This window comes from Melanaphis sacchari, unplaced genomic scaffold, assembly GCF_002803265.2.
Source record: "Melanaphis sacchari strain LSU unplaced genomic scaffold, SCAv2.0 Contig20_pilon_pilon, whole genome shotgun sequence".
Classification (NCBI taxonomy): Eukaryota; Metazoa; Arthropoda; class Insecta; order Hemiptera; family Aphididae; genus Melanaphis; species Melanaphis sacchari.
In genome coordinates, this window is record NW_020271042.1 from 459,491 (window position 1) to 473,998 (window position 14,508).

The following is a 14,508-nucleotide window of genomic DNA, read 5'->3' on the forward strand; positions in this document are numbered from 1 at the left end:
ACAACAGGATTATTCTTAAATGATAAACAAAAAATCTGAGTATTTAAAAATATTGGAAATGAAATGATCATATTTAGTGAATCACTCTGAATACACCTATCTAAGTCGCACGTTATTTTTGAAAATTTTTACTTTCAAGCATTCTCACAAGATCATACCATCAAACAAAGGTAATAATCTAATCTATTCGAATAATATATTTGTTATGTGATTGGAATAAGAATTTTTACCATTAATGCAAAACACATAAAACGTTCATATACAACCTAATTATGGCTGACGATAATGCGGGTGAATCTTAGTTTTTGTGTACCGTTATTTATATTTAAACATTATGCGACAAAAAATAATGTAGATACTTATTTAATTAACAAAATAGATAATTGTCAACACTTTTTATACAAATGTTGAAAAAATAACGGTTAAAATTGTATAGAAATACACAGGTGAAACTAGAAATTTGTATAAAGGTAGGAAAAGTATTTTAATGTTTTTTCCTTCTGTTGTCAAAAAAGTATTGGCAATTTAAAATCAAATTACCGAGTGGCGAGTATACATATCAAGTTATCAAATTGTCTATAAGACGATGAATTTTCATAAAAAATAAAACAATCTATTATTGATATAATCTATAGTTTAACATTTGGTATCAATTATCTGTAATAATATTATAATGTACAGATAATATTCCTTAGGAATTATTTAAGTTAATGCGGTGTAAGACTGCGTGTATAAAATAGAACCTAATAGTTTATTATTATTATTGTTTCGGCACTCTGAATTAGTGAATTCTCGTGGGAGATCGTGTGGTTTACAACGCAGGAATAACACATTTTATCTGATTCTTAGCTGACAATAAAAATAGTTCATTTTAATTCCTACGATAAAATATAATGGTATATTATTAATAATAACATTAAAACGACATGTAGGTACTTAATATTTCAATTTTTGAATGTACACTCAATCGAGTAGAGCGTAAAATAATTATAATATACTTAGACCGCTAAACAATATGTATTTTATCGAGAAATATTTATATTATTCTTCGATTGAAATCCGATTAATCGACAAAAAAAAAACGGTAATTTATTATTTGTTTAGCGTCAACAACCTGCAGGTGTTGTTAAAAACCGACCACGATGTTGTTTTTATGAATTTAGCTATATTATATAATGTGGCAATGAATCTGAACCGAGAGGAACATGGAAACCACAGCAGTCCTGAAAACTATTTGTTTAACTTTGTTTAATTAATGCCGCAGGAGTTGAAACGAAAAACTCGTTTGTCACTCCGAACCGTTCGTTTTAAAGGTATCACTTATATAAATCGGTTTTCAAGATAATAATTCTTAGAATTGGTGCTAAGATAGGGTACGTGAAAAAGTTATGGTGTTAATTTCGAATCTATGAAGAAAAATGGGGTAATAAAATCTACGTGAAAAAAGAACACGGGAAAATATTCACTTGAAAATAAATCGAAAAAATCTATGTATTTATTTATAAAAATAAATTAGATAAATCAACATCATTAATCACTTTTAATTACATTAATAATTCTATAACGATTAAGTCATATACGTATATAATCTTCTAACGACATTTTTTTTTTTTACTATCCAAAATGTAAATAAATTACAAATAAATGGAAAATACTATAGATGGTATTAAATATTATAGTAGCAACCTGTATATACTGTGATATTATAATATTACACACGCTCATAATTCATAGTCTACTTGAATATGAAGTTAATGAATTTAAATGTGTTATAAGATTTTCAAAAATCTTATTCACAACGCACCAAAAAGTCAAAAAATATAATAGGCACATAATTAATATTATGTAAAAAAATGTATAAAACTTAATAACGTGCGTTAGTTTAGACATTTTAGTTACTTACCTATTGTGACATACACGTATAATTAATACGAAATAATACATTATTATATTGGATGAATATTATGTTATTTTAGAATACATAATGATGATAATTGTGATAAATATAGTAAATATACACTATGATAACTATCATACTTTTATCTAAAATGTAATACCATCATCCACCGTCCTTGTTACCCTTCCCATGTCTTCTAATAGCATAAATCATATAATTAATATACCTATAGGTGAAATATTATACCACTTATATTATTAATATAAAAAAACAGCGGGAACAAGAGAACGATTTAAAAGAAACATTTGAAAAAAATCATTGTATTATACGTCATTGATTTACCATACTGTCACCGCCACTACTTATGTATTCATATCCATAAGCTTGTGTTTATTACGACCGTTTGGCAAAGGCCAAAACTTTAAAAATCCAATTTGTTGCCACGCGTGTGTCATCCCGTCAAGACCCAAATGCAAATGAGTTCTGGACCGAAGCATTTGAAGGGTATTATTTTTTTTCCTTTGGTCCTGCAGCTATAAATAACTGGTCTTATTTACTGTATAAAATATATATAGGTACCTGTCGTCGGACTTAACAGTTTTATCTACTGCTAGATTGTTTCCTTTTTTTTTTCAGGAAGCTGCAAACTGTTTTCAATTTTCCTCTTAAATGTGTACGAATACACAAAAGAAAAAAAAAATATATATATATATACATTAGACCTACTTTTCTCAAAAAATAATATTGTAATAATGTCATTGCTAAAATGTCTTTTGTATTTCTACATCGTTTGAGCTGCATACACTAGAAAACCACTACGACTTTAAGTATCTACTTTTATAAAATTAAAGTTTTGAAACATTTTATTTTTATCTTTTGTTTCTGATTAAAAAAAAAAAAACTGTACGCTATCACCATCATCCATGAGTAAAATTTTAACAATACTTTGGTTTTTTTTTTTTGCAGATTCACAATGCCCTTATTACAACCTAAAATAGAAGTTTAATTATAGAATGACAACAAATGTTATCTTTGATAAATTATCAACATTTTCAAGTTCAATAAAGTAACTTTAAAAAAAGAAATTTTGGTTTTATATAAAATTGTTTAAATGGTTTTATTTTTTTATTATTTTTAATACATACAGTGAATACTCATTTAATACACTTTTATTTAACAAAACTATCTATACAACAAAATATTTTATGTAGCCTTAAAATTATCATTAAAAAAAATTTTTTTTTTCAGAAAATTTTTTTATTTATTGAATTATTATATGAGAGTACACACATGAGATATATACACATTACACACTTTCGAGCGCAATCATACCACATTAAATCGTATTACTTTAAATTAGATTAGTGCTTTATTATAATATTGTTACCAGTGATTTATGTAAGATAGATCTTTTAATAATAAAATCAATTGTCCCCAGTTTTTTGTCATTTCGTGTGATAAAATTAAGTTTTTAAGAAAAAAAAATTAAATATTGTCCTTTTAACAAAATTTCTATTCTACGATTTATTTCAAAGAATTTCTGAGTTCATTAAATATTGAATTCATTTCAATATTTTATTACTATTATTTCATATAAAAAAATAACCATATATAACTAAAAATACAATTTCTTATTTAAAATTTAAAATAATTTAAACTACCACACATTTCAAAGATTCTTAAGTTAATACCCTTATTGATAATCTCATAGAACAATTTACTTTAAGCTCTACGCATATATATTCAATATCTAGATAATATTAGTATAGTTAATTAATGCATTAATACTAAACTTGAGGTGTGTTTTAAATCAAGATTAATACCAATTGGATAACAAAGTCAATTATAATAATTCGAAGATGATTTAATTTAAAACAGGCATTTGTATTATCATTATTATAGTAATTTACCAACCATGATGATAAAGTAATGATTATAATATAGCTTAGGTATATTATAAATATATAAATATATTATAATTTATCAGCTTATGTATAATATGACTGTGAAATGTTTTCATTAATGAATCGCGTTATAATCATAAAAAATAAGCAGTTTTTTTTGTTATGTCATGAAATACAGCAAATAATATCATTCCTACGAATATAATATTGTTTTAATCAACAGTTATATTGTAGGTCAATTTTAGCACATAAAAGAAAGAGGCAGAGACAACAAAGAAAGGCATTTATCATAGTTTAATAGATATTTTAATATTTTATAGCTATATAGTGCGATGTTTATGTGCTATACTAATACCTACTCATATAATATAATATAATAATGTGATAATTTATGATTCATGTTTAAATTTGAAATCTAAATACAGTTGTTAACAGATACTAATTAAAAAAAGGTGGCCATTCAAAAGTTCTAGTTTCGTATATATTATATCATTTTATTAAATATATAAATACTCAACAAAAGTCGAAAACCAAAAGAATACATGACTCGGGGCTCAGAAATAATTATTTAAGCCCACTGGAATTAACGACGATGGTATTATATATCTGCAGTAGTATTGAAATTCAAAACGTGTAAAACTTTTACGGGCTTGTTTTGATGCCGAATGCATACTTAAAAAGTTTTTAAGCTTATATGAGACTTAAACACACCGACAATAACTGTGGGTTCTATTATTTCGTGTTTTCCAAATTAACATAATATACGTATCTATAATAATATTTAACACGCGTGGTTATGTGTACACAGTAAAAAATACATTATTTTAATTACTTTTAACTTTATGTGTAATAATATTGTTTATAATATAGGCAGATGATAGGCTATATAATCCATATTTTACATAACTGTAATTTTAACTTTGGTTGATATTTGACATCATACAATATATACATTGATTCATACATGAGTAATAAGACTTTTGTCTACAAAAAACGCAAATGCATTTTCGGTAAATATAATTCCAATGGTTACACTTATATAAAATAAATTAAAAAATGTACTTCAAATTTTCCCAGACCTTAATTTTACATATAATATTGTAATATAAGAACATTTTATATATAAATACTCATTAAATAATTTTATCGAGCTCATATATTTTCCGTATACCTATATTATTATCCATCTTTGCAATTCAAATTTTATCATTTTTTAAATGTAAGAATATAAAAATTATAAAACCGCATAATTTATAAATATATCTATTAAATAGTTGTTTAATCAAAACTTAGAACTTTTCACTAGAAATTATTAATCACTATTCATACGGGAAATCGCATACTCTTTACTTTTATGTAAAAAGTCTGCAGAATACATTAATTTTAATAACTTCAAACTTTATTGACACTAAAAAAACATAGGTAGGTACATAATGGTAAAATCATAAAATTGTTAAATAAACTAATTCCCGACTAAACTTGTTTAATTGTAATATTTTTTAATTATAAAAATAATTCTATTTAAATTATTTGAAGATAAATTGCTTTCGACGAAGTTTAGTTTTCACTTTTAAATTATGCCATACATTTTGCATATGTTATTGCTTATACAACAAAAGCAATATAGTTTAAGAGATAATCTTCCATGTGGTGTAATATATAATATGTATTATACTATGTATATTGAATAATAATATTATTATGATGATTTGAACTTAACGTATCTACAACGTACTTTTTCTACACTCAAACAAGATTTGAATAAATGCCGAAGAGGTAAACATTGATTCAGATTTATGAAAATAAAAATATAATAATATATAAATACATATTAGGACGTCGTTGCAAGTATGAAAATTTGTATATAAAGATTAACAAGAATTGCACAAGTAAAATTATTAATGATAATTTGTGATAAATTTTGTAATATTACTGTAATTAAATAATTTATACAACTCGGTGATGTTTAAAAGAAAAAAAAAACTTTGGTTACAGTTTTTAGTATAGGTACACAAAAATTTGGTTTGAAATAAAGTTTCATTTTATTTGTGTATTTCGAGTACTTCTTAATTGTTCTTTTTATCATTTAAATTTATCCATACATCATAGCTAAAAAAAATATTTTAATTACATTCATATATTTTAATGCGATGGTTGACGTTAAAACCAAATTTGTAATTTAATAAAATGTATGTGTATCTATTATTTATAATCGTATAGAGGGTTTAAAAGACAACTCCAAATCTTTGCGGACCATAAAACTGATTTTTTATATATATACATATATATTATAAATTCATCTAGAATCTAGATATCCAATGAAAAAAATTGTCTCAAAAAAAAAAAAAAAAACCATGTGTATTAAAATAAAAAAGATAAACAATAATTATTGTAATTATGTATAATGCGCATTTTAATTAATTTTTTTATTTTCGTTATTTGGTTTAAATTACACTACGCGACGGGTCAACGATGTTCTATCTTGTTACAGCTAGTGAACAAACACGTAATATTTATTCAAATCAATATCTAATTACATATTATGCATTAATATTAATGTTGTTGTCATAATACCTAAATTTATCAATATTATTGATTAATAATAATTGATTAATAATCATTGCGTGTTATTGTTAGTTAAAATAATTTTATCAAACATAAATGTTTCAATAATTTGTATTTAATATTCTATTTTGAATGAATTGGTTTAGGAAATTGCTCGTTATTCATTAAACGTAATTGAGGACGGGCAGGGCAATAACAATATACCATAATACAATATTTTGGATTTGGGCGTTTACCAAAAGTCAAAAATAAAATAAATTAAAAGTTTGTTCTTGCATAGTTGAAGGAAATATTTTTAACAGAAATATGATTTGAAATAATAGAATCAAATTTATTTTTTATGAACCGTATAAATAGTTAATGATCGTTAAAAAAAATATATAATTAGTGATCGAAACATAAGGAAATGTTACCAACATTTATGCACTTGCAGTCGACAGCTAACTCACAGATTTATTCTCAATACTATGTAGCCTCTGTTCTAATATTACTACTATATTATTAAGAATGTATGTTTTTATTTGAAAAATATGTACTTAAAATGAGCAATGATAATTATTTAAAAAACGTTCGCATGCCGTGGCTTCTCTTAAATCTTTATAATATTTTTATAGTTTACTAAAAACATACATTATTAACAGTTATAATACTACTAGGATATACTCTAATCTATTACAATATAAAATAAGTACGCATTAATATACACAACCGGCAACTAATTATTATTAGGATAATTCGTCAAGTATGATCTTATTCAATTTTACTTATAATTAAATATTAGTATAGGTATAATAGCAATTATTTTTGGATGATTTTTTAAAGTTTTTACCACAATATATTGAAATTAAATAAAGAATAATAATTACATTTCAATAATAACCTATGTAAACTTAAGAAATGAACTTTTGTTTATATCCTTAAATGATATATTATATTAAATTAGTTATAACCTACTATGACGCTGTTTGTTGATATCAATAATAGGAAGGAATTATATAAATTAAGTAGATGAGAGACAAACCGAGCTGCTATGTAATACATAAGTTGGTTGATGTTACACTATACACTACACGACTGACTCATGTTAATGACAATCATATGGGCTCAAGTGGAGTACCTAAAGAAATCGGTTCTTCAATGACATTTTTTCAATATTTATAACAATTTATATATGTTTATATCGTATAATGTATTAAATTAAGTTCCAATTTTATTTTTTTTTAAGTAATTACGATGGTCAAGGTATATATTTGTTTGTAGACAATTAATTATAGTTGTTTAAGAATATAAATAAAAATTAAGAATCTTAACGTACGGGTTTCGTCATTAAAAACCATGTTAAGATTATATTTAGACGTTACACTGTTACAGGTACTCTTTTCACTACGTTCACGTAAAATCTACTGACTGAGCAAATAAAAGCCTCTACACACGAGAGTCGTCAAATTACATAGGTCGTCATATCTTGCTTGTTGTTCAAAATATGTTTATAGTCTTATACGTTTTATACAACTATGCTATATAATTTATATCGCATCATATGAGGCGTTGGTTTAACAATGAATATTTTCGCGCCAAAGACAATAATATAATAAGGGAAGTTGATTACAATAATATTGTTTAGGAGCGGATAAAAAAGCTATTTTTGTCCTACGTAGTTTCAGAAGTTCTTGAATAGTTAGTGGTCACCGGTCATCCTATTTTATACATAGACGTTCCACGGGTATGTAAGTATATTCATAGCATTATTAATTCTCGTCGATTGACGACTATTGTTTAGTTTAATTATTGTACTATATAATATAAATAATATATAATACCTGCAGTGTGCAGATATCGGTGCACGCATCATACCCCAACCCTGCAGCCGAGTACGGTGCTCGACGACGACCACGATGACGATCGGGGGCCGTTATCGGGTTTAATTAAAATACGTGGGGTCGCCCGAATTTATTTGCTCGGACGGCTTTTCAATTAAATGGCGTTTGTGTGACCGACGACGCATTGTGTGTATGTATACCACCGCTACCGCAAAGGCCAACCGCCACGTTTCACCCAGTCAAATCGACCGCTCAGTAAACACCCGCGATATGGTCTCCACAAATTTTACTCACACACATTAAATATATATATATATATATATATATAAACAAAGTGCATATTTGGTATATTATGTACAAATAAAACACATTATAATAAACGTGTGGCATACAATCGTTTTACTTATGTTAAACTCGCACACATAAACGTATTTGGTCTATACGCGTGTATCACGAGACTACCGATCCCATTTTTATTTGTGGAAATTATTTTTAGTTTGATTTTATTTAAATTTCAAAGTTTTTCTGTAAAAAAAAAAAACTTTCTTGCAGATGGGGGAATCTTTTAGAATGTACCTAGTGAAATTTCGTGCGAATAATTAGTACTTATTTAAATATATCATATGATTATCATTGTACCTATTTCACTAATGCCGTCTATTACAACTATACCATTAACACATAAAATTAGTTGATATTAAAATGTATTGATTCGTTTTATTTTGTATTACCATTATCGTATCAATTTCGATATCTTGTAAAGCATACAAAAAATGATTTGTAATCTATTAAAATAACAAAAAAATTTTTGGGATAAAAGAAAAAATTTACAGTATTTGCACCACTTGAATTAATCCAAATGTACAATTTGGTGTTCAAAAGTTCTAAGTAAAAAGATATCTATAGTAAGTATACGACAATATTATATACACATTTTGGCCTTGCATGTTACCACACATTGTATCAACCTATTTTCTCAACGTGGTTCCGTGGTGTAGCGGTTATCACATCTGCTTTACACGCAGAAGGTCGCCAGTTCGATCCTGGCCGGAATCATTTAGTTTTTGCTTGCTTATTCAATCCTTTATTTTCAAATGTTATTATTCTTTTTTAATTTTTTTTTTTTTTAGATCACGATTTGTTTATTTAATTGTTTTACATGTAATACGCATATAATACAAAATTTTGTAAATTTATTTTATAAACTCACGAATTGCAATAAAACCTATGCCCATTTCTGTTGTATAATACATTTAAATTAAATAAATAATAATAAAAAAAAATATATTAAAATTTATACATACATATCAGTAACAAATATATAATGTACCTACCTAATGCGAGTTATGACTATTGACTAATGTTACAGATGTTGTGTTAATCAAATCTGCATTTTGACCAATATCAGATTATATTATATTTACCATTCTTTTATTTTAAGTTTTCTTTATTATTACAAAGATAAAATAATAATAAAATTACTACCAAAATAAAATTAGATATTTTCATTAACACTACTATTAAAATTGTTCAAGACAAATAATTTTATTTTTCAATACGTTAATGCAGTAAATAAATTGTTATTTAGAATGTCTGTTTCAATGCGGTGAAATCCAACAGCGCAAATTTTTTTCAATAGATCAAAAATGCATATTTATTTTCGGCTTTTGTACTTTAGTGATGGAATAAAAGCGCAAAAATAAATATTGTGCCCATGATACTGTAAGTTTCATTTTAAAATTGAATATTATTAAATTTAATTATTCATTTTAATTAAATACCTATATAGTTTTTTATAATTCAAAAATAAATCAACAGAGATTGAAGTCAGTTGAAGTTTAGTATTATCGTAACAAATTTTAGTGAAGGTTGATAATCGTTTATATTATGAATCTAAATACTTTTTTTTTTTATCATGGATTAGTTTATAGTGTTATTTTTTATAGAATCATAATTCACTAGATAAAATCCAATTAAAAAATGTTAGTTATAAACTACAAAGTAGGTAGGTACCTATTATACTATTATAGAGTTAATTGTAGTTATTTCATATTTGAAATATAAATTGATATTATAGTTAGGTTATGTTTCCGAGAGTTAAGTAAATACGGATTTACATATTATATTATATTTTATAGTATATACTAATAGTTTTTTTTTCATTTAAGCTTCAGAAAACTATACCTATTGGCAAATATTTAGGTAGATGATTATTTGGCTAAATTTTAATAAAATAAGAAGTATGAGTAGGTACCTGTGTACCACGCGTACTTATACATATAAATATAATAATAATAGGTATACTATACTACCTATTACCTATGCATTTTCTAAAGCTTTTAGAGTAGGTAAGAACTTATTATTTATATAATACAAAAGTACCTATATGCTAAATAATGTTCCAAGGAAGGAGACATTTTATAAATTAAAAAAAGTCAACAGGTAGAGTAAAAATATTTTTTCAATGATAACTAGTGATAAGTGTAAACTATACCTAACAAAAAAATAAAATTGTATTTCAGTTATACAAAATAGTATACAACATTTAGCATTATATTAATCATAAAAATATCTGAATACTTCTAATAGTTGTATATAAAATAAAAAAAAATTAAAACGATTAAAAATTGCAAATAGTTAATATTAAATTTTATTCTATCATGTGCTTTAAGTAATGTACAAACGTTAGGAGATTGTAAGCGGGTTCCGTGGTGTAGTGGTTATCACATCTGCTTTACACGCAGAAGGTCGCCAGTTCGATCCTGGCCGGAATCACAAATTTTTTGCACTTTTTTGTTACGTTACTCTTAAAAACTAATTCACAATTTATCTAACTTTTTATTTGTTTGATTATTTTATAGATACCGCTATTACGTATAAAGGAACTTAAGGAACTTAAAAAAAAAAAAAATAAATTGAAACAAAAATAATATTACGATAGTTAATATTTTGCACTTAGCTTTAAAACAAAAAATTGATTCATGAGAAAATCCGATAAAAATGTCCCCATCGACAATTGGTTCAATGACTATTGACTTGATAATAATTGCTTTCAGATAATGTTACACTGCACAACACCCACGAGCTTACATCAAATGATCCTGGAATATGTCGTATAAGATCTGCCCTCTATAAGAATTAGATTTTTATGTTACGCGTCATTAAAATAACGTACACGTATTATGATCGTATAAATGACAATTCAGAACGAAAGTTCAATATTTATAATCGAACGATTCAAAAACGAAATCGTTTTTATGAGCTCGTAAAATATAACCGAACGACGTAAAGTGCAGAATCTAGCGGGCGTGACACGAAAAAAAAAATCTCATCGCGACACTGAATAAATAATATTGTGATGTTATTTTATAAAATGCATCAAATATATGTAATAATATTTTAATAATGACCAAGCAAAAAGAACAGTATTATAGGTTGTCTACGATGCATCGTGACAATGGTGTAGAAATCTAGACGTTATTGTCCTACAGGGTTAGTTGTTAGATTTAAAAATTATAATAATGATCATTGTACGTATACGTTTAGGAAAGCTTATTTTATTAGCTATCTTGCCACCTATTTCCGTATAAATAAACGACGCTATATTATGATCTACTAGTGAGTAGTGGAATGACTAGGCAAAATAATTAGGCCTCATCGACTTAAGTTCCCTGATGCATTTTTGATTTTTAATAAGCTATATAATTTTGTAGAAGAAAGTATTTTAAATAAATATCATAAGGTCACATTAACTTTTTTTTTAGCTTGCAATTCAAATTATGATGTAATAGTATATACTTTGCAAACATAAAATAACGATTTTTCATCGAATAATTTTTATTGTTTTTGTTGAACAGTTAACTGTATTAACTGTATAAACTTGAAACATTCCGTTATTTCCATTATTTTCTACACACAACGAAATTTTCAAAACATTTAAACTAACTTTAAGCTATATTTTCAATTTTTTCTTTTTTCATTTCTATAAAGGAATATAAAGATTAATAAAAATACAATGATTTTCATTCAAAGAACTTGAAATGTATATACAACAAAATTTTTCTCATAAGATCTGAGAAACCACGATATTATAGCAAGTACCTATAAATACATATTATAGATGCTATATACAACATTGAATGTAAAATAGACAACGTCGTTACGAGTATATGCCTACACAACATTAACGGTGGTGGTTATTTATACATTAATTATATGGATATACTATTATTAGTATATTATATATAATATGAACATTTTCTTTCATGGTGCATCTACCTATATAATATGATTTAGTTGCGTTAAAAAGAAAACATATTTTTTAATGTAAAATATAGTTTCAAACGCGTTTATATATAGCTATAAGATTTCTAGCGATTTTCTAGTTGGTTAAATATACTAAATTATTCATGTGGATAGTATAATGAAATTTTTTATAAAATCGTGGTAATCTACAATATTTATTTAAAATAAATCGGGTACCTAGTAAAACGTAAATTATAACTTATAATACATTATAAAAGGAAGAACAGAGTACATTATAGATAATATGTTGATAATAATTAATATTGCGTATAATTTGATTAATTTTAAAAATTCTAGTTTTTTATTAAGCTTTCAATGTTATTCGTACACTATTTATAAGTTATAAGTTATAACGGTTTAATGATAATTAAAATCTTAAAATATTGTACGTCATAGAAATATGATATTAATTATTATTTTATAGAGTTAAATTTGAAACGTTACTTCATATTTTTGTTAATAACATAACTTAGAATGTATATACTACGGCACTGCAAAAAGATTGAACATGCAATTATTTTATTTTTAGTCCGAAAATAAATAATAATATAACTACAGTAACAAACCTTGAAACATATAATATGAGAAATCGTATTATTACAACTCATGAGCTATGAGGACATATCAGATGAATAATAGTCATCAATACCACGACTAACGTTGGGGCATATACACTATACATTATCGATTAACAGAAATGGAACAGTTAGAAAATCGGTTAGAGTATCATAAATTATAATACCTACTAACCTACTATATAAAATTGATGATCCATGAATTTACTCAGGAACAAATTTGTTTGAATTTTCTTATAATATCCAAATAAACTCATAAACTCATCTATGCGCTATCACTGTTTCGATTTTTAGTGAAAATTTTTTGTGGTCTTTTACAGAAAAGTTCTTATTTATTTGTTTTTTGAATCGTAAACCGATAGCGGATAATCGTAAAAACGAAAAAAAAATTTAATTTTTATATTTAGCCTAAAATAAGAATATACTTTTTTAAATTTTTTATGGTAAGCACTGGTAATTATTATCTTCGGCGATGTTTGTTTTTAAATTAAAAAAAAAAAAATATTTAGATATACCAATATTTATTGTAAGAATATAATTTTTGTAATGTATAGATTACGTCAAAACGTTTTCCATTGCCTGGTTATAGTACATCGATCACACTATATATAATGCGCTGCACAGATACTGGAATACCGGCCACGTTAATAAATAACAGTATTGTGAAAACTTTTGGTGATTAACTGCTGTACCTTTTACCTATATATATAATATGGTGAGCAGTGCTGATACGATGAAGAGGGTCCCTCGCCATTCGCCTAAGCACTGAAACTTCAACGAATAACGATACTCGAAATGTCCAGAAACAAATGTATAGTTTTGTGTCAGAAAACTGGACAAGACGCATATAAGTAATGGGATAGGGTGTATACACACATAATAAGAGTAATTGCTTTAGACGAATATATATAGCTGCAATGTATATTATGTTCACGTAGGGACTATAACAGGGAGTATTATGAACGACGTAGGTATTACCTTTCCCACCAAAGCGCCAAAAATGATATCTCAGACCAAACGAACGTCATGTTTTTTAATACTGTCATTTTTTCCACCATATAGTTCAGCACTTTGCTTGTCTGCAAATGATAGTAGCCTTCGAACGTTCGTAGCCATCCCGGATCGTTGTGCGAATGGGGCACTACGATGATCTGAAAAAAAGAACGGAAACGATATTATAATTCATAATGTTATTATTATTATTATTATTATACTTAACAACAATAATAATAAAAAAAATTGTAATAATATAATGTTTAATAAAAACAGATGAAAAATACGAAGTGTCTTGCAAGAGAGATGGTCGTGTGTGTTTGTGTTAGTGTTAGTGAGAAAGATAAACCAATGTACAACATTTGCATAGAAAATATTATTATTATTTTCTTCGGGCTCTTTGTGTGTCAAAAACTCTGACTCCTTAAATCTATGAAAAAGCTCTTATC

At 25.8% G+C, this 14,508-nt stretch overlaps 1 protein-coding gene and 2 non-coding genes across 3 annotated transcripts in view; 2 read left to right on the forward strand and 1 right to left on the reverse strand.

Annotated features, from left to right (window-relative positions):
* Positions 1-14,508, reverse strand: part of LOC112593569 (alpha-mannosidase 2) — a 133,140-nt gene that overhangs the window by 30,947 nt on the left and 87,685 nt on the right. Inside the window, exon 3 of the mRNA XM_025338028.1 lies at positions 14,045-14,217. Within this exon, the coding sequence (XP_025193813.1) occupies positions 14,045-14,217 (173 nt within the window). The remainder of the gene's footprint in view (positions 1-14,044; positions 14,218-14,508) is intronic.
* On the forward strand, positions 9,170-9,242 carry Trnav-uac. Its single transcript has one exon. It is a non-coding gene; the product is annotated as a tRNA-Val (tRNA).
* Trnav-uac lies at positions 10,889-10,961 on the forward strand. Its single transcript has one exon. It is a non-coding gene; the product is annotated as a tRNA-Val (tRNA).